The 22,312-nt window shown below is 35.7% G+C and overlaps 2 protein-coding genes across 3 annotated transcripts in view; one reads left to right on the forward strand and one right to left on the reverse strand.

Annotated features, from left to right (window-relative positions):
• Positions 1-22,312, forward strand: part of LOC100022178 (WD repeat-containing protein 19) — a 99,812-nt gene that overhangs the window by 54,669 nt on the left and 22,831 nt on the right. For both annotated transcript variants that reach the window (XM_007496552.3, XM_007496553.3), the window contains 10 exons: positions 1,829-1,938; positions 4,965-5,022; positions 6,518-6,664; positions 6,754-6,836; positions 7,401-7,484; positions 9,677-9,823; positions 11,645-11,769; positions 16,886-16,998; positions 19,529-19,597; positions 20,673-20,750. In XM_007496552.3, coding sequence (XP_007496614.1) covers positions 1,829-1,938; positions 4,965-5,022; positions 6,518-6,664; positions 6,754-6,836; positions 7,401-7,484; positions 9,677-9,823; positions 11,645-11,769; positions 16,886-16,998; positions 19,529-19,597; positions 20,673-20,750 — 1,014 coding nt within the window. The remainder of the gene's footprint in view (positions 1-1,828; positions 1,939-4,964; positions 5,023-6,517; positions 6,665-6,753; positions 6,837-7,400; positions 7,485-9,676; positions 9,824-11,644; positions 11,770-16,885; positions 16,999-19,528; positions 19,598-20,672; positions 20,751-22,312) is intronic.
• RFC1 (replication factor C subunit 1) overlaps positions 1-22,312 on the reverse strand; it is a 168,344-nt gene that overhangs the window by 28,901 nt on the left and 117,131 nt on the right. Inside the window, exon 25 of the transcript XR_008912856.1 lies at positions 17,088-17,222. The gene's annotated coding sequence lies outside the window, so the exon portion shown is untranslated. The remainder of the gene's footprint in view (positions 1-17,087; positions 17,223-22,312) is intronic.

The raw sequence follows: 22,312 nt of genomic DNA on the forward strand, positions 1-22,312 counted from the left end.
TGAATCTGATGTCATCACTATGGCTATATTATCTACCAATACAGATGTTACCCTTCCATGGCTTCTCATCCGATGTAACTCTTAATCATTTTTCCCCATAAATCTTGCACAGTGTATGTATCTAACATAATCTATGTGAAAAGGCTTGAAAGATATAAAACAATATTGATTATATATTTGGTATTTCAATACCCTATTGATTTGAAGCTTTATTTCCCTCCTTTTCCTTCTAAGTGAGAGAGAGAGACATAGATATATAGATATAAATATGATTTATGGATATATATATGCACATCTGTATATGATATAAATTCCTTTCACTGCCACAGATTGCCACCTCTATACATTTTATCTTTTTTTGAGATTAATTTTATTTTGGAAAAAATGTACATATATTAACACATTTATATTATATATGGACAGCTAGATGGCAGAATGGATAGGAGTGCAAGACCTGGAGTCAGAAAGAATTCTTCCTGAGTTCAAATCTGGCATCAGACATTTAATAACTCTGTGGCCTTAGGGAAGTCATTTAACCCTATTTGTCTCAGTTCCCTCATCTGTGAAATGAGCTAAAGAAAGAAATGACAGACTGCTCCAGTACCTGTGCCAAGAATATCCCAAATGAGGTTATGAAGAATTGTACATTACTGAAAAATGATTGAAAATTATATATACTTTAAAAAAAAAAACCCTTACCTTCCATCTTAGAATCACTACTATGTATTGGTTCCAAGGCAGAAGAGCAGTCAGGGCCAGACAGTGGAGATTAAGTGACTTGCCCAGGGTCACACAACTAGGAAGTGTCTGAGGCCAAATTTGAACCCAGGACCTCCTCTCTCCAGGACTGGCTTTCAATCCACTGAGCCACCTAGCTGCCCCCTATATATATATATATATATATATATATATATATATATATACATATGTTTTAAAATTAGTTCAAAGATAATGTATAGAAATGTGCCATTTTGTACTGATAAAGGAAGTACACATACCAATGAGATCATAAATTCATTGAAATTCAAAGTAATTTGCGATCAGGTTTGTTTTCTTCTAGGAATTCTTTGATATTTCATGCTACATCTTTTGAGATGCCCTCAGAACTTCAAAATTAAAACTAGAATTCACTGTTTTAAGAATATGCCTGCTTTTGCAACTAGGTCAATTTCTAGAGCACACATGAATAATGACAAAGAAATGATCCTCTTTCATCCCTACCCAACTATGTGTAATAAGATCCCAGATCTGAAAAAAGAATTCACTTATAGAGTCCAAAGACTTAAGTTGGATCTTCTAGTTCAACCCCTTCATTTTATAGATCAGGAAACTGAGATTTAGAAAGATTAAATTCCTCAGAGTCACGGTTTTAGGTCCCCTAACTCCAAATATTCTTTCTATTCTTCCATGCTCCTTCTAGAGTATGCCAGAACTCTAAAAAAGTGATATAGAGAATATTTCTTTAATCTTGCATAAAATGCAGGATCTAAAAATATTTTCATGTATGATCATTTATGCCCTTGGATTTGTAGCCAAGTACAGGACATAGTAAACTGATTTTAAAGGCCAGGAAAAAGTCTTGAGTTATTTTATTTCTACCAATATCTTCTGTTTTATTTCTCCATTTTTGAACACTGTGAATTTCACATTTCTTAAGATTCATATGCAGTATCAAATAGCTTAGCTGTGGCTATCTTACCATTTAAATATTTACTTTAACCTAATTTTGTAGACACTATTTTATTACATAGCCTTTGTGGGGATCCAACTGATTCTTGCATGTGAATTTTCTCTATGTCAAATTTGAAGTGTTTCTTTTATTTAACAGATGAGACGAGATTTGCAACATTGGGACAGTGCTCTACAGCTTGCTAAACGTCTGGCCCCAGAACAAATTCCATTCATATCAAAGGAGTATGCAATTCAGCTTGAGTTCATGTATGTTATCTGCTTTATATGTCCATCCAAAATTATTAATAGCATGAAATATTTTCCAAATAACATTTTTAAATATTCCTAAATAATCTATTGCCAGATATGTACTTTAGTCAGTAAAAGTACTGACACAAGTAGTGGTTTAAGTCATGTTCTATTTTAAACAGCCTTGGATTTTAAATTATCATCTGTGATCCCAAAGTAAATAAGCCAAGCAAAATCTTTTTCTTTATCTCTATCTCACAAGAAGTAACCCTTCTCCTTGGCAAGGTAAACTCCTAAACAAGCACCCCTTATTCTCTTCCATTTGTATTCTCCAGAATATTATTCCCTCTGTCCTCCTACTCTCTCACTAATCTTTAACTTTCTGTATCTACCAGTTCCTTCCTGCTATCTACAACATACCTTTATCTCGTTCATTCTAGAAAAACCCTACTTGATCTGATTATCCCTGCTGGCTATCATCCTATATCTTTCCTTTCAGCTAAACTTCTTGAAATAGTCATCAACAGTCACTGCCTCCACTTCTTCCCCTCTTATTTCTGTGCCCTCCATCTTCTTTATTTCTGCCTCCCTCCCTACACCATCTTACTTGATAATCACAGCAGGTCCCTTGAATTTAATTATCATCTCTATACAGATGATTCTTATAGCCTCATATCCAGCTCTAATCTCACTCTTGAGTCCAGTCTTTTATTACTAATTGCCAACAATCACTTTATTAGTCAGTGGGGATACAAAAATGTAAAAAAACATAGGTCATACCCTGAAAGATCTCACATTATCATAGGGAATACTACATTCAAAAATTGTATATACCTGTTATATACAGTGTAAATGTAAGGTAATTTAAGAAGGAAGCCACAAGCAAGTGTGAGAGCAGGGTAATATGGGAAAGGTTTCCTGCAGAAGAATCTTTAAAAGAGTTAGTGAAAACCTGACACACAGGTAGGAGGAAGAACATATTAGACATGGAGGTCAGCAAGTGAGAAGGCAAAGTCAAAGGATGTCACATTGTGTATGAAAAGCAACAAGAAGGCTATTGAGAATGGATTTTAGAGTATGGGGAGGGGAGTTATGTATAAAAGACTGGAAAGGTTGAAAGTAGACAGGTTGTGAAAGCTTTAAAGTTCCAAAAAGATATTCTGTTTGATCCTGGAGGTAACAGGAAGACACTGAAATTTGTTGAGTAATGAAGGTGATGGGTTAGACCTATTCTTCAGGAAAATCACTTTGCCAACAGAATGGAGAATGGATTAGAATGTGGGGAGAAAGCAGATAGACCAACCAGCACTGTTTATTATGAAGCCAGTACAATGGAAGCACAATGGAGAAGACAGTGAAAGGAGCAGGTAGATTTGAGTGAAACATTGGAGGAAGTCCAAGAAAAAAGAATATTCTACTCTTCATTTTAGGCATTTGTCTGTCAGAAGCAATTTTTATTAACCTAGCAATACTCCAGTGTTGCTGCTAAGCATCTTGATAAGATGAAGAAATGTCCAAAGTGGCATAGTCCCCCTTCCCATGCCTTCAGACATGCTTCTACCCCCAAGACAATTTAAAGTAACATTTGTAGGAATCTTAAACAAGAAAACATCCAACTTTTCTCTTCCTAGACTTTGTATCTCTTGTACCAACCAGCTAATTCACTTTCCAATTCTTTCCTCCATAGTTCTCACTCACTTTACAATTTTTAATTCCAGTGCTCTCATTTCATTCATAAAAAATTAATTTTTGTTTCATCTCTTCCAGAAATTCTGATTGAATTTATTGCTAACTTGTATTTTCCCTTAAATCATTGCTTGTAGATATTTTAGAGTCATGCATGCTCTTGGGTTTTTGTCTTGAGTGTTTTTGTCAAGATAACTTTTTATAGTGGGATTCTTTTTCTATTTGTTTGCTCATTTTTCCAGCTAGCTTCCTAAATTTGAACTTTATATTAAGGCCAATCTCTGTGTATTACCAGGGAAAGGTCTAGACCCATGTTGGCAAGCCTATGGCACACATGCCAGAGAGGGGCACTCAGAGCCCCCTCTGTGGGCAAACCTGCCATCACCCCAGCACAGAGTTCGCTACTAGAAAACCAGAGAGACAGAGGGCATGACTGCTCCCCTCCCCTTCTCTGTGCAATTTACAGTTTGGGCACTCAATCGCTAAAAGGTTCCCCATTGCTGGGCTAGGCTAATCCTATTGCTGGAATATTGGATGTTGTGCTATTCTAAAATCTCAGGTACAGCTCAGACTCCATATGCTCACCCACTGGTGATTCACTATGATAATTCATGAATTTTCCCATTGGGATTTGGTCTGATACATTTTCTAGATCTCTTTGGAGAGATTTTCAGGAGAAGCTTGCTGAGTCCCACCATCTTGGCTCTGCCTCTGATTAGTTGCATCATTACTGAGTTTGGGTAGCATAAGGACTGACTATGTCATCTATTTATTTTGTATTCCTCACCATAATTTATATCTATTGTAACATCTGGCACAAAGGGAACACTTGATAAATGCACCTAAAGTGAATTGAAAGAAAATGAACTGGTTTGCCTCAAATAGTTACTTTATTCTCAAAACAGAGTGTGTTCTTCAAATTACACTTCATTCTAAAAACAAATATTAGTAGCAGTATCCAATCAAATAATACTTGCTTGTTTCCAAAATTATTCCTGAGTCTCAGGCAACTGTAAGACTAAAAGACAAATTTATAAATAATTTCTTTTTAAACCCTTACCTTCCACCTTGGAGTCTTTGGCTCCAAGGCAGAAGAGTGGTAAGGGCTAGGCAATGGGAGTCAAGTGACTTGCCCAGGGTCACACAGCTAGGAAGTGGCTGAGGCCAGATTTGAACCTAGGACCTCCCGTCTCTAGGCCTGGTTATAAATAATTTTTGATGCGCATTGTTGGAAGGAATTCCCACGAAGACAAAATCAGAGATCCTTAATATATTGATATGGGCTTAAAGAACTTAATGTAAGGTATGTGAATATTATATTTTTACTTTACTAAAATATGCTATGATTTCTCTTTTAGGGGTGATTATGTAAATGCCTTGGCTCATTATGAGAAAGGAATAACAGGGGATAATAAGGTAACCTTGAATAAAGACCAGAGAATTATAAATTCTTCTTTCCATTCATATGGTCACCACCCTAATTTAGGCTCTCATCACTTCTTGCTTAACCTATTGAAGCAGCTCCCTATCGTATTAATGTTTTCCTCTCCTCTCTTTAATCCATATACTCCACACAGTTGCCAAAGTATTCTTCCTAATGCAAAGGTCAGAACAGGTCCATCCTTTTCTCCCTCATATACTCTAGAAAGTTCAATGGATCCCTATTACCTCCAGCATAAAATGCAAACTCTTCAGCTTGGCATTTGAAGACCTTCACAATCTGGCACCCGCCAACCTTTCCAGGCTTATTGCACCATCACTCCTCATTATAGAATCGGTGTTCTCACCATACTGGACTACTTCATACTCACAGACCACAACTTTCCATCCCTTCTCTGTCTGCCTTTATACAAGCTTTCTCCATTTCTGTAATGCACTCCCTTTTCCCTTTCAATTTAGAATCCTTAACTTCCTTCAAGTCTCATTTCATACTCCTTCTCCTATGGAAAGCTTTTCCTATTACCTCCTTTTCACCAAATTATGTATATCTGTTTTTCATTCAGTCTTTGTATCCCCAGCACTTATCATAGTGAAGCACACATAATAACTACCTAGTTGCCACTTGCTGGATTTACAATCCATCAATAGATAAATCATTATCCTCTTAATAATATGTTTTTTCATGGCATATGTGCTTTATGTCCAGAACTTTATTTAACGTATCAAGTGGCTAGATATGGTGGCACATGCCTGCTCCCAGGGAGGCTGAGACTAATGAATTGCTTGAAATCAAGAATTGTTAGCAGCTAATAGGCAAAGCCAACTGGGTCTCTACCCTAAGTCCAGCAACAATATGGTGAGCACCCAGGATTGGGGTGCCCCCAGAATGCCTGAGGAGGAACAAACCAGCTGATATAAGAAACAGAGCATGTCAAAATTTCCATGTCAGTCAGTAGTGGAATTGGGCTCATGAGTGGCCACTTCAATTCTAGCCTGGGCAAAATAGTGTGTCCCAGTCTTAAAAGAATGAATGAATGAATGAATGAATGAATGAATGAATGAATGAATGAACAAATAAATAAATGTATGTGTGCATACACATATATGTATATAGGTGCTTAGTATATGTATATATAACTTGATATCTGCATATAAATATATTTAAAGTAGAATCTAGTATCATAAATAAGGCACTGTGACAATCTAATAAAAAAGTTTATAAAAATAAAATCTAAAAACCAATTTTCTAAAGAAAGAAAAAAAATCAATACTCTAAAATTGGCAGATGTGAAACAAAATAATAACTCATATGTTTTCCACATCTTCTTAAAGCATTGTTCAAAAAAATTTGATTAAATACAGCAGTATCTTTGCCCCAGCTTGGAAATGGTGAATTTTTATCATTTTTTTCTTTCAATAACTTTTTGTTAACAGAATGTTTTAAGTAGTTCTTTTTTTTCTTTAATTCCAGCACCTTGAACATGATGAAGCCTGTCTAGCTGGAGTAGCTCAAATGTCTATTAGAATGGGAGATATTCGAAGAGGGGTCAACCAAGCCATTAAACATCCAAGTCGACTCCTGAAACGGGATTGTGGCACCATTCTGGAAAACATGAAGGTATTCTTTCACTTATATAGATATTCACTTGAAAATGAGTCAGTTATTCTCTTCATAAAAATCAAATTGTTAATATTGTCCTATTGCAGCAATTTTCAGAAGCAGCCCAACTGTATGAAAAAGGGCAGTACTATGATAAAGCAGCATCTGTTTATATCCGCTGTAAAAACTGGTAAGAATCTCCCATATAATTTAGAAATATTTTTTAACTTCCTTCTCTTCCATCATAATCACTTGTAGGCTTCTCTACCTTTCCCCAAGTTATTTTCAAATTGTTCTTCCAACCCTGATACTGTACCAACATCTCTATAGATTTACAGAATCAAAGAATTTGAGAGCATCTTAGAGGTAGGTCATCTAGTCCTCCAACTATCTTCCTTATACAGGAATTCTTTCCTTTACCTTTCCCCCCTGCATTTTCTACCTCAGATAAAGAGACTGAAACTAAGTATTTTATGTTGAAAATAAGAGTCTTTGAAGGTGGTAATTGATAAGGGAATGTCCTAACTGGAATAAATTATTAAATATCCAGAGAAAAAATATTCTATCTTCTCTCTCTACTCTCCACTCCTTACCACCAAGAAAAGAAAAAAGACATTGACTCTACAATATGATACAGTTGAGATTTTGAAAAATCAAGGCGATTTTTAACACAGCAAGAATTGGTATTAATAAGTTAATTTTATTTTGAAAGGATGAATGAATAAGTAAAATTTTTATTGTGCCATTTCTCTAGGGCAAAGGTTGGTGAACTTCTACCTAATGTTTCTTCTCCTAAGATCCATCTACAGTATGCCAAAGCTAAAGAAGCAGATGGAAGGTTTGTATAATTTTTAGATTATGTAAAATGTTATATTAATATAAGTTTTAAGGTTAACTATCAAAAGGTGAATTACTAAAGGGGAGGCAGAGCAAAGAAGAGGAATAGAAATCTGTCTCCTTCATATCAAAACTCTTAAAAAATATTGAAAGCAGGAGCTATTCCCCAGTAGGTAAGCTGTCAAAGTGTATATACAGTTTTCAAAAGAAGATCTACAAACTAAAAATGAAATGAAAACATTATCTAGGTCACTTTGAGAAGTAGCAAAAACCTAAAAACTCATCAACTGAGCAAAAACTAAGCAAATTGGTATATATGAAAAATATAACGAAATATCACTGCACTCTATGAAGATTTCAGAGAAATAATACAAAGATCTGTATTAACTGATAAAAAACAAAGTAGAACCAAAAGAATAAAATGCAGTATTGTGAGATTAAAAATGAATAAATATGCAAAATATTTATTATATAGGATTTAATAATAATAAAGTGAGTAAGAAAGGGGTTAATTCAGCCAAGTGAACAGAGCACAGAGCCAGAGAGACCTACACCTGCCTCACTTTGCCAAAAAACCCAAGCCCCAAAAGAGCCCCCCAGCATGGGTCTCAGCCAAATTTATCTTCCAAGCCTCTGAACGTAAAATGAGGATGTAGCTTAAAAGGATGCTGGGTAAAAGTAGTTCATATGTAGCAAATTTCTATTTGCACAGTATGAACAAAAGGATTATAAAAGGTCTCAAAGAGATCATTCCCTGAGAATTCAAAAAGCAGTAAATACATCAGATAACAGATAATGAAACAGACCTTCATTATATTATTCATAACAGAAAGGAATACTGCAAGATCAGAATAGTGTTATAACTTGTCAGATAAGGTCATTATCAAATTTTTTGCTTAATTGTTTTTGTTTTTCATTATTTCAACATGTTAGGATAAGGATTTTAATTAGCTTAATTAACTTTGGTAGAAGCAAGGGTCTCAGCTCAGAAGTAGGGGTGTTTGCACTTTTGAGACATCCCCTTGTAGTGAGGAGAAAGATAATTTGCTATGGTTCCCTTAAGTATTGAGGATAACAGTAGAATTATGCATTGGCTATGGGAGGGGGTGGGAGGAGGGGAGAGAAAGAATATGAATCATGTAACCATGGCAAAAAATTCTTCATCAATTAAATAAATTTTTTTTAAAAAAGGATTGGGATGAGCGGAGTCTAGGAAAGAACTCTGGGCTTCTGTGAATCTGGCAGCCTGTGAGAACAGAAGTGGTCTTTATCTCTCTCTCTCTGGGAATGACAGTTAGTGGAGGTTGAAGATTAAGAAGAAGAAATTTAAGATAATTAAGAAAAAATAAGAAGAGATTTAAGTAAAGAAGTAAAGATTTACTATTTGAAGTTAAGTGTGTCATTGACTGAAGAGTTTTTCCTCCCTAATTTCTGGAGGAAGAAGCTGCCAGAAAAGCTCTGATTGAGCAGTTAGAAGAATGTAGTTACTTTTAGATACTGTTTATTTTATTTAGAGTGAAGAAATAGTCTGATTTACAGAGTGCTTTTTCCTTGTCAGCCACATGGGGTGCTGAAGAGCAAGTTGAGCTAAGCTGTCTGTGAAACTTGTGACAGGCAGTTAGAATCTTTTCAGTGTATACAAAGAGAGGTGCTGCAAATATATATATATATATATATATATATATATATATATATATATATATATATATATATATATATATATATATATACATGTGTATATATATGTATGTATGTATGTGTATATATATATATATGTATGTATGTGTATATATATATCTATTTATTTATTTATTAAGAAGGTTAAGAAGATTTATAATTTAGAATAAGGTAGTAAGATAGAAGTTAATCAATAGACAGTAAGTGTAGTTAAAGTCAGGTCTACCTCGGTGGACAAGAAACAGTCCCATGAGGGACAGTTGGTTGGGTTGATTATTTAGAATGAATTAGAATAAGGATTTATTACTAGATCTCCTATTTAGTTTCTACTTCGTACTTTTACTCTCCCTACTTTAAAAGAAAATAAATAGCATTGTATTAGTCTGACACCAGTTCACTCTACCACCTAAACCTGCTAGGCCCTGACAGCTTTAGTTGTATCAATACCAACACAGTCAGATCAATTTTTTTAAGTTAAGAAAGTTCACTTGGACACTGGTCATTTATTTCTTATAGATATAAAGAAGCAGTTCTTGCTTATGAGAATGCAAAACAATGGAACAGCGTAATCCGGATCTACTTGGATCACCTTAATAATCCTGAAAAAGCTGTTAGAATTGTCAGAGAAACCCAGTCTCTTGATGGAGCCAAAATGGTAGCCAGGTAAATTATTCATCTAATCTCCTAGGTCTTCAGTAGATATCAGGTCAACTAGATTTATATCTTACACTTGCTTAGGCAGCAAAAAAATAAATAAAATCCTACACTTGCCTATGTCCTACTTTTTTTTAACCCAATTGATGGCACAGGAGTACTAACATTTCCCCACCATCCTAACTTTGAAGAGCAAATTCTCAGCTAGATAGGGTTCAGTATTTCTTCTACTTTAGAAGCTTTCCCTATTCAAGATTAACACTTCTCCTAACTTATATTCATTTTCTTGGCTAGACACCCCACAGAATATTATTTTGAATGTCATCTTATAACCTTTTGTAATATTTAACACATTAATCGAGAAGGGCTTTATTATTCCAACCTTCCTTCTCAAACCTCTTCATTTAACAGCACTGAGTTTGAAACCAAAGGACCTGGGTAACCTTGGGTAAGTTAGTTTCCTCCTTTGTATGAGGAGAGAGTTGGGCTACATAATTTCTGAGGTCTCTTCTGGTTTGAATCCATGATCCCATGATCATAACCTCTCCAAAAAGTCCTTTGATAGGGATTCCAGGTGAAAGAATTATATCTAACAGATTGGATTTCATTTTCCAAGGCTTGGAGAAGGCAGTTTTATTTCTAGGAATGTCAGTTTTCCTCCTGGCTTAAAAGGAGATATTGAAATGTTTTTGTTAGTTTTGTTTTTGTTTTTCTAAATGAGCTAGGTAATGGGCATTTCTAAGGTATTAATGTTTATAGTAGAATTGTTTTTCTAGTGCAAAAGACAAAAAATTTGGTCCTTCCCCTGGATCCCTTCAGGGGGTCTCTTCTATAAACTCTAGGCTATCAGTCTCTTCCATTCCTTTTTTTTTTAAACCCTTACTTTCTGTCTTGGAGTCAATAATGTGTATTGGCTCCAAGGCTAGGCAATGGGGGTCAAGTGACTTGCCCAGGGTCACACAGCTGGGAAGTGTCTGAGGCCAGATTTGAACCTAGGACCTCCCGTCTCTAGGCCTGACTCTCAATCCACTGAGTCACCCAGCTGCCCCCCCCCATTCCTTTTTTAAAGAATGAATTTTTTCTTAGGCTTAGCAACTTCTAAAACCCTTAAAGTAATTGGTTTGTTTCTTATCCTGTTATTCTCTTCTTGCAGATCCAATAAAGGGATCACAGGGAGATAAGCCTTATTATCCCACAAAAACTATGACTATATCATCCTACCTAATCATACTTACCCTGCCTTTGTACTCATAAAATTTTACATAATTTGTCTAAAGAGTTGCTCATACTGAGAGCTCAAAAGACTTTTTGTTTTCTTTTTTTTTTTAAATGAGAAACAGATTAGGGGCATCTAGGTAGCTCAATGGCTAGACAACCAGGCCCAAAGATGGGAGGTCCTAGGTTCAAATGTGACCTCAGACTCTTTTTAGCTATGTGATCCTGGGTAAGTCATTTAACCCCAGTTGCCTAGCTCCATGCTGGCAAACTTATGGCACTTGTGCCAGAGAGGGTTGCTCCCTTCCCCCTCTCCACCATGCCTGAGGACATTTCTCACATGCCCCTCCCCTCTGCCCAACAGCCCAATAGGAGAGCTTCCTCCCTCCTTTGTCTGGAGCAAGGGGGTGACTCATATGAGGCATATGGGTGCAGTTTGGACATTCATTCTCTCAAAGATTCACCATCACTGATCTAACCTATAAGGGGTAATAATACTCTTCTGTCTTGGAATTAGTACTAAGACCAAAGGTAAGGATTTTTTGTAAATTTCAGTAATAGAGTATTTTTCAATATAAACTATAATCCAATTTGTGGTAAATTATTTTATTCTAGATTCTTTCTTCAATTGGGTGATTATGGTTCTGCTATCCAGTTTCTTGTTATGTCCAAATGTAATCATGAAGCTTTTACCCTGGCCCAGCAGCACAATCAGATGGAAATCTATGCAGATATCATTGGTAAGTTTAGGGGAGTAAGGAGTTAAGTTTCATAATTAATTTTTTAAAATAAATATTAAAAAAATTAAATAAATATCAAATAACTGAAAGTTTAGTAGATCAAGTCAGTCTTCTAAAAATATTTATTAGGTCTCCAACATGCTATTTTAATGCTCATCAATAGGACCCTATAGGTGAGGCCACTTTATAATTAAATCCATTTATTATTTTTGTCATTTAGCCCCTTTGTAGACCACAATATGTACTTGACTAGTATTTAATAAATGACACAGTGAAAGTCCTGAGTGGCAAAGAAAATGTATTGTAACCTGCCTTTAGGTTGGGTCTTTTTTTTAGTTTTAAGAATATTAATGTCAGCAAATGAAAAAGTCATATTTTGGTGATCTGTGGCATGTATTGGTGATAATTGGTGCTTAAGAAGTAATTATTAATCTATCAATAAAGCTATATCACAGTGATTTAAGAAGAATCAAAAAAGAGACTTCTCGTTCTCAAAATTCATAACTGAAAATTCTTTACTTAATAGACTTAGAAATTGTTGAAATCTTTAAATTTCTATTTTAATGTCATGCCATTATTTATGGTCCAGAACGTCTTTTTGTGACAAAATGTTAGTGATAATTAGCAATAGTGGTACTGAGAAAAAAATAGAAACAAAGGTCAATTTTTTTATACCCCAAAACACATGGCAATTCTCTAATAAATAAATAACCCAGGGAATATCCTTGTAGTGTATCTGGTGCATTAAATTACATGTTATGACCTTCATGGTATCTAGGTAGGTTAGTAGAGTACTGGGCCCTGAAGTCAAGAAGACTTCTCTCTTCCTGAGTTCAAATATTACCTTAGACATTTAATTGCTGTGTGACCCTGGGCAAGTTACTTAACCATGATTGCCTTAGTTCTTTCATCTGTAAAATGAGTTGGAGAAAGAAATGGCAAACTACTCCAGTATCTTTGCCAGGAAAAATCCAGGGGTCACAAAGAATCAGACATGAATGAAACTATTGAACAAATTGTGAACAAATTTATGATTTTCATATTCAAGACTCTAAGATAAGAATTATTTATCTCATGAATAACTGTCTACTTCCATCTTTATTACAATCATCAGGATTCAGACCTTGAATAAGAATATTTGTGTAGTATCTAGAATGTTGAATTATTAATGCTCAGCCTCTAGATCTATAAACTTATGATCCCTCTTTAGGAAGAGGGTCATAAAACCTTGAATTACCTTCTTAACCCCCTCACCCTTTCTTTGGCAATCAAGAAAAAATCAGAAATCTTTTCTCTTATTTCAAATTAACCTAATTTAATATCTTTCCCTAAGTGCCTAGATTGCAGAGAGATAGGTGCCCAATAGTTAAAAACAAAAGTACAATCCTGAGGAAGACTGAGGATAAAGTCAGAAAGAAGAAACCAAATATAAGGTAGGAAATGGAAGGGATAGGGTTGGAGAGAGATGAGAAAAATTGAAAAGGAGCAAGGAATAGCAGGGGTTAGTGGGGGAAAGCTGTGTATTCCAGTTACAAATAGAAGTCATCTAGTAAACTTTGTATCTCTGTGATTTAATCTTATTTAGAGAGCTATTGAGTTATCAAAAACATAATTTTTTAAAAGAACTAAAATAAGAATTTTTTAAATATTAATTCCAGATTTCCTCATCTTTTATGATAGTTTGCTATTTCTAATTCATTTTTCAGAAAGAGAAATAGTGAAGTGCAGTGGAGATGTTCATGTGGTTATATGGTATTAACATGCTCAGCTAAGGGCAGTGAGGTGGCACAGTGGATAGAATACCAGGCCTGTAGTCAAGAGGATCTGGGTTCAAATCCAGCCCCTCAGATATGTCCTAGCTGTGTGACCTTGGGTAGGTCACCTAACCTTATTTGCCTAGCCCTTGCTTCTCTTCAGTCTTAGAGTTGTTACTAAGACAGAAAGTAAGGGTTTAAAAAAAAAAGGAAAAAAAACAAGCTCAGCTAATGCAGATTCCTCATGTTAGAGCTTGCTTCCAACAGAGTTGTGATGCTGTGGAAAGGAAGAGACTTGGAGGGAATGCGAAACATTTAAAGAAATTGTATACCTGGAAAGTCCCAGGTAGATAATGTCTCTATGAAATCCCACAAATGTGCAGAGCCCAATTTTATCCCAAATGAACTTTGTACAAGTTACATGTGTATAGGCTCTCTTCCAAATCTAGGCTGTCTCCTTCCCCTCAGGGTCCTAGGGCACCTTGAGCAATTTGGGAGTCTCTTTTCTGTTACCAGTAACTTAAACCCCTACCTGTTATGTTCCCCACAGTGTTAGTGCCAGTGTTAGCTTCTCATACTTGAACTCCAGAGGCTCAAATACAAAATCCTTTGTCTGGCATTCAAAGCCCCTCAGAACTTAGCTTTCCCTTCTCCCCATTCCCTTTCCAATCTTCTTATACCTTACTCTACCATCACCCCCACCCCCACACACATACACATATACTCTCCTATCCGGTGATGGATAATCATCATAAACCCTCTTGGATTGTTCTCACTCTTCACTTCTACCTCTTGGATTTCCTGGCTTCCTTCAGGTCCCAACTAAAATCATCTTCTTTAGGAGACTTTCCCAACCTCTCTTAATTTTCAGCTTCCCTCAGTTAAATGTTTCTTATTAGTCTTGTGTTTAGCTGTTTACTTGTCTCCTGTTCAGTTTTGAGCTCCTTGAGGACTAAGAGTCTTTTGTCCTTCCTTTCTATCCCCATGTTTTGGCATAGTGCCCGGGTATATAGTAGGTGCTTATTAAATGCTTATTGACTGACAGTGTGGTGATCCCAGTTCCTTTTGTGACCACTCAAAATCATTTAGATTTTACATCTTCAAAAAATAAAACTAGAACAAGCATCAACATTTACCCCAGTACTTTGGGGGCATGCTCCCCCTACACTACCTTAACCTCTAGGGGGAGTGGATTCCAAAACCTAGTCCAGTTTCTACATAGCATTAATCATACCAAATTCCTATCCAAAGGTAGCTGCTGCATGAGTCCTTGTCTCAGTCCTGAAGGCCTCCTTGCTTCTTGGGGCATCGATGCTTCCCTGCATAGAGACCCATATTCTAGACTGCCAGGTTTCAAGGCACACTCCTGACCTCTCAAAACTCACAAGATTGGAGGTTCTACCCCATAGAACAAAAAGAACAAATCGAAGGTATCTCAGAGCCACATGGATTTAAAAGGGAGATGGCCTTGACCCTTATAGCACTGTCTTTCACCAGATGTAGTAAATAAAGGAGTCCAACCATGAGCACAGCCAAAGAGACTAACCTGAGGCTGATTCAGTCAGTAAACATTTATCTATCACCTACTATGTGTCAGGCACTGTGCCAAGCATGATAGATACAAATATGAAAAAAGAAAACCATTCCCTGCCCTCAAGTAATGTGCAATCTAATGAGAGATGACCACACACAAAAAGAAACTGAAAAGTATGTGGAGGTGGGGGTAGGTACATGACTATGGAAATGGTGGAAAAGTCAGAGAAGTCTCAAAGCAGTGCAGTCATGTTAGAAATGAGATTTTATTCATAGCTGAGCTCCCTCCTTACATGGAAATTTTGGGGTTCATGACTCCATCCTTCAATCAGAAAAGGAAAGGGCAGGGGATTATCAAGGCTGATGAGGTCTTATAGGACAGTGAAGTTTTTCCAATAATGAATTTCCCGGGAGCAAAATGGAAAACTCAGAGAAGTCACAAAGTAGTTCAGCCAAGTGAGCAGAGATGTTGTGAGCTAAACTCCCTTCTTAATTAGAGGCTTTCAGAACGTTTTTGATTCAGAGCCTTTTCAAAAATGCTCTGTTTTGGCTATACAGCCAATAAAAATGGATTCTCACATGGTCTCAAGTTGGATCCAATTAAAAAATGTAAATCCATGACCCATAGTCTCTCTTTAGCACTTCCACTCCATGTCCTCATGACTCTACCAAAAACAGGCTTCTTAAGCCTCTCTGCATGGGCAAGTTGTATTATTCAAGTACAAAGATGCTTTCTAAACATGCACCAATCTCCATTGCAGAAGACCATAGGGTATTCTGCCAACTGAATAAAATACATCAAGTATAAGGTATACATTATTATAGTCCTTTGATTTTTTTAAAAATAAATTCTAACATTTCCTACTTTTTCCCTCTTACATACCTATTTTGAGAGGAAATCAAAAAGCATTTCCCCACATAATTCCTCCCCTAGTCCATAAACAGTTTATGCTTTATTGAAATAGCAGCCCCTGCTGCTTGCAAAACCTTCTGTAAGCAAAATGTGCTTTGCCATTCCCAGATCAAGCAAAGAAAAGATTTGAAGAAAAGCACACTTCTAGTAAAGGCAGAGGAGAGAGCTATATGGTACTCACCTAGCACACTCTCACCTATCTATATCTTCCTCATTTTGTCTGATTATTCAGAACTATCATAACTTGGCTGGATTCAGACTATAAACTAGGGCTATAGCAGCTACTTGAACCTTTTCTCCCAGGCCAAAGATACTAAACATGAAAGCTGAAACTCGCGGGGGGGGGGGGGGGGGGGGAGGAAACATTAAACATGAGAACACTGAAACCCAAGAGAGTTAAGTGATTCCCTTGGTCATCTAGTGTCAGAGTTCCTGATTACCAAGACAGGATTCTTATCATATACCAAAAATATATAAATATCTCTTTACTTCTTAAAGATTGTCTCTATTTCCTTCCCATTCTCATAATTACTTATGAAATTGCTAAAAAAAAAAAGGGGAATGTTTGGTCTAAGTGATTGTTTAATTTCTTGATTCCTATTGACTCTTAAATCTATAATTGAGGATGAATTTTTTTTAGATTCAAGAAAATCACTGAGCGTGGTGGTTAATTAGGCCAGGATATCTTATAATTCCTTCTCCTCATTTATTATTTTACATCAAAAGAAGAAATCACTAGAAAAGTGAAAGGGAGACAATAGTACTGATCACAAAAATTATACATTTTTCCACTTTACAAAACTACAAGCCATGATCTATATGATGTTCTAATTTCTGAATATTTTATAGATTATTTTTTAAAACTTTTACTAAATATTAATTTGGGGGTGTCATACTCAATGAACTTATGTTACAGGTTCTGCAGACACAACTAATGAAGACTATCAAAGCATTGCATTATACTTTGAAGGAGAAAAGAAGCATCTTCAGGCTGGAAAATTCTTCTTCTTATGTGGTCAATATGCACGGGTTAGTATTTGCAAAGTAGAACACCACCAGAATTCATAGGAATGACTAAAGAAGAAAATTGAGGTTTCCAAGGGAAAATTGAATATTACCTTCACTATCACAGCCAAATGGAGCCAAATCTTTCAGCACTCTTTGATCATCAATTCCTTGTCCTAAGTTTTGTCACTAAGTTTTTTCTAATGTCCCTTTTCTTGTCCATAGTCTTGCTGGACTCTTATCACCTCCTGTGGATAAGAGCAGAAGAAAATTGAAAGATGACTTAAATCTTCTTAGTAAAGCAAGAGTCAAGGTCATTTGTCATCTGCTTGGAATGAGAGAATAGAATTCAGGATTTAAATAGTGGAGGAAAGTACTGGAAGAGTTGCTATGGAGAGTGGGAATCTAATATTATTTGCTGACAGAGGGCCCTCTGCTACTACCAAGTTTCCTGCTCACTATCTCCTAAACACATTGTAGCTGTTCTCATGTTATCCTTTCTTTATTCTGTGCCTCCCAACTGGTAGACTTCCCTTCTTTTCCCTAAAAATCCTACCAAATTTCATCAAGTCTCCTTGATCACTAATAATATTTTCTCTAAAATACTATAGAATCTACTATAAATTCCATTTATTTTACACTGAAGTCATATACTGCTTTGTATTATAATGTAATTTTTCATAAATGTGACTTTTAAATGATGGAATGATCATTGTAGATTTTAAAATTAGTTCTATTGATTGTGAAGCTGCATATAGTATGTTTTCAGTTATACTGTAGACTCTTTGAGAAGAGGGACAGCATGATATTTCCTTGGATCTGCTATAATTCTTAAGTGCCTAGAAGTAAATGCTCAGTAAATTTTGTAGAATTGAAGTATGCCAATTATGAATTATGACTTTTGAAATGAGAAAACATTTTCATATCCTTTAGCATCACAGGTCAGAAGAAACCAAAATCTTCAGTTCTCCCATCTCCTAGGTTTCTTACTCCTTAAAAAATATTAAGCATCTGTTATTTTAAGCACTCATTTTGATGGAGACGTTTTCAGAAACTGTTTACTCGCTACATTCACTTAGAAAAATGTAAAATGTGAAAATGACTGTCTGAATAGAAGCAGACCAGCCAAATCCCACAATATACTACAGCAAAAAACTGGAATTCGTGCCAGAACAAATAATGATCAAGAAATCCAATGAGATACAATAGAAAATTACTTCTTCCACTCCCAGAACAGCACAAAAACTCATCCAGAAGCCATCAGTAATAGGAAAATGGGGTCATTAGGAAAACCAGCACAGGCAATTAGTAGACCTCTAGCGTGGCCAGGGATGGGTTAGAAACTATAGGTTTCTAAGTCTGAAGATAGCAGTGTAGAGGACTCCCATAGAAAACCCAAGAGAGGTCTGAAATCTCTAAGAGCCACAGGAGTGGAAGGGAACAGTATGCTACTGTAGCAGTGCTCAGAAACCCAAAGCTCTGAGTTTCCTCATACTTTATCCTAAGATACTTTAGAGGTACCTAAAGACACACAGCTCTTAATGTCAAAAATATAGGGCAGGGGCTAATACCCAGAGGTGGGAGTCAGTGAAGAAATGATACCAAGCAAATCTAACTACTTCCACCTGAAAGCTCAACAGGGACAGAGGCTGGATCTGTCCCTAGCTCTCACACAAAGTTCCAATTTGAGAACTCCCAACGTCAGGGATAAGTAAACAAAACACACCCAACTAATATAAAAAAATATGGTAGATCTATAGATCTCCCAAAAAGAAAGAGTAACAACACAATTTTCCACAAGGACTACCTAAATGACTACCTAAAAGAAATGTAGCAAGAGATTTTTTTAAAGGAAATAACAGATCCAGAGAAAAGGGGTAGAAGGACAAAAAATAGCTTAGAAGAGAAATTGATAAGTTGGAGAGCGGGACCTGAGGGAGCCTTTGTCAGAATTGAGCTGGATTTCTTCGGATGTAGACTTAGAGAATTTAGATAGGCAATATCTTCTATCTCCTTCCTACATTTCCCTCTCTTATCTCTACCTTGCTGTAATGAAGCTACTAAAGCTATTAACAGCCTTTTGACTTAAGAATTAATTATTCTAAGCAGTGACCACAACAGTATTTTTAATAAGTATATTCATCAAACCCATTTTAATTATTATAATGATGATGTACTAACATTCTAATAATAATTCAAATTCTAAAATAATTCTAATAAAGGGAGAACAACTGTCCTTTCAGAAACTTCTTAATGTCCTCTTTTTAAAAATTCAATTTTGTTTTCTCCTGCCCCTCCTACTTTTTTCAATGGAAAAATAAAGAAAAACAAAATCCATTTTAAATATGTATAATCAAGCAAACCAAATTCCCATGACAGCAATATCAAAACAAACAAACAAAAAAGCACATCTCAATCTATAATTTAAATCTAATATTTCTCCTTGGAAGTGGTACTATTTCATGAGTCTCCTGAAATTGTGGTTTCTATTACATATTAGTATTTAGTTACTGACTTTTAAGGGTCACCCTTGCTGATCATTTTTTTCTTTCAGGCACTTAAACATTTCTTGAAATGCCCAAGCTCAGAAGATAATATGGCAATAGAAATGGCGATTGAAACAGTAAGAATCTTTTTTTTTTCCCCAACTAATGTTTTTCTGGGGATGTCAGTTATACCAGACCTGGGATTTTGTTGATGTAGGAAATTCTTGGTCAGAAAATTTCTCTCCCAGTGTATATTAGCACCTCTTCTGCTATTTATAGCCTTAGGGAGTTGCCTGGAGACTGAGAGTTCAAGTGACTTGCCTTGGGTGACACATCCATTTTGTGATAAAGGTAGGGATTTTTAATTAAGGTCTTCCAGGCTCTGAGACCAGTTTTCTAAATCCATTTACCGCACTTAAAGCCTTATTCAAATTAATGATGAAGAATATCAAATTTTCTCCCAACATTTAAAGTTTCTCATAATTTTCCAAAAGAGAAAAGATCTGGGAGACTCCTCAAAGTTTCTCTCTTTTTGCCCTGGTCTGGTAAGATGCTTTCAAGATAGAATCTACTGTACATTTTAATATTATTATATTTATAATTAGTAATCTAACCTTATCTATTTCCAGGAAAACACAATGATCTTGAACCCACATTTTAGTGTGTTATACATCACAATTTATTCAAGCCGAGTTTTTGAATGACTGTCACTCATATAGTACATGCTAGACATTGTATATGAAAGGAGAGGTCCTAAATGCTGTCCTCAAGGAGAGGAGGCCATGTGGAATAGGGAAGTGAGAAATGGCATTGGGCTGGAAGTCACAAGAGCTGCTTACTAGTCCAAGCATGAATTAACATGAAATTTGCTAACTCCCTGTATTGTATGGTCATGAGCAAGTAACAAAGGCCTCAATGAACACCATGTTCTCAACTAAAAATTAGAAAATGAGACTAGGAGATATCTATTTTCCCTTCTAATTCTAATGTTCAGTGACTTCTAAGAGTGTGTGGTTCAGATATAGTAAATTATTTTAAATCAAATCTTTTTCAAATATCTTGTATCTGTTCCATGAAATATATAATAGTGGAGATATTATTATATTCTTTTCTGCATACTTTGTATTATATATGTGTACATTTATTTTTAAATACACACATATATAGTATATACATACTATGGGAGATTTATGTTTTTCTTTTCTTTAATAGGTTGGGCATGCTAAGGATGAAGTTTTAACCAATCAGCTAATAAACCATCTCCTTGGTGAAAGTGATGGCATGCCTAAGGTATTACAACCAATTATCTCATTTAACTTTTTATGGATCTTGTTTATGAGATTTTCTGTCATTCTGCCCACTGTGTTTTAGTTTTAGAAAGAATTTTTTTTTGTTCATTTGTCATTTAGAGTGGACATTGTAATTCATGAAACACATTGATTGATCATTCTTTCTAGATAACAGTAAGACAGTTGGGCCAAAGAGAAGCTCTACTAAAAAATGGTTTTTGAAGACATGTCAGAAAATTATGCCTGTGCCCTAAAAACCTAAGTACTTGATATATTAAACTTGAAAGTCAAGGAGAGAGTACAGAATGCTGTTTGGAAAGAATATATAATGCTCCTTCACTGAGATTCTCTAAAGAAATATTCTAAGAGAAGAACACTGTATAGACTTATTAAGGAAAAATATCGGGTTATTCAATTCAAAAAATTTACTTATTAAGCATTTAATTTTTATGGGTATATGATCCTTGGTTATAAACACAATTCTCTTGCCTTTCTGAATACCATATTCCAAGCCTTGTGGTCCTTTAGTGTGGAAGCTGCCAGATCTTGTGTAATCTTGATTGGTGCTCCTTGATATCTGAATTATCCCTTTATGGCTTCTTATAAAATTTTCTCCTTAGCTTGGAAGCTCTTGAATTTGGCAATTACATTCCTGGGGGTTGTCTTTTGAGGACTTAGTGTAGAGGGTGATCTATGGACTCTTTCGATGTCTATTTTGTCCTCTTGTTCAAGAACATTAGGGCAGTTTTCTTGGATAATTTCTTATGGTATGATGTCAAGGTTTCTGTGTATTTCTGGGTTTTCAGGTAGACCAATGATTCTCAAATTGTCTCTTCTAGACGGATTTTCATGGTCTGTCATTCTGTCAGTAAGATATTTCATGTTTCCTTCTATTTTGTCATTCTTTTGATTTTGCTTTATTAATTCTTGTTGTTTTGTGAAATCATTGGCTTCTAATTGCCCAATTCTGGTATTTTAAAGACTGATTTTTCACTATTACTTTTTGATTTTCCTTTATGGTTTGGTCTATCCTGCTTTTCATGACTTCCAGCTATTTAATTTTGGTCTCCAATTTATTTATCATTTCATTTGATTTCTGAGCTTCTTTCTCCAATTGGGAGATCCTGTCTTTAAACTGTTATTTTCTTTTTGAACTATTTCCCACCTTTCCAAAAGTCTTCCATCTCTCTCATCAGAGCTTGTGACCAATTTCCATTTTTTTTTGGAAGGTTTGGGTATGTTTACTTGTTTGTTGTCTTCTGCTGTTTCTTCTGTAGTTTGGATTTTTTTCTCCATAAAAATTATCCAGGGTCAGCACCTTTCTCTTGTTCTTCTTGGTGGTTGAAGGTTGTATTTCCTAGGAATTTCTGGTGCTGGTTTTTCCTTCTCTTTCAAATCAGAGGTCTGAGCGAGGTGGGCAGGCTCTTGTGTATGGAGCTAAGGAGCACAGTTTTTGCTTGGGGCCACCTCTCGAGTCTCCCCAGCATCTACTGTGTGCCTCCCTTCTCTACACTATCTCCACCCCCAAAGTCCGAGCTCTTCAGACTGCTTGGGTCTCAAGTC

The sequence above is a fragment of the Monodelphis domestica genome, chromosome 6 (assembly GCF_027887165.1).
Source record: "Monodelphis domestica isolate mMonDom1 chromosome 6, mMonDom1.pri, whole genome shotgun sequence".
Lineage (NCBI taxonomy): Eukaryota > Metazoa > Chordata > Mammalia > Didelphimorphia > Didelphidae > Monodelphis > Monodelphis domestica.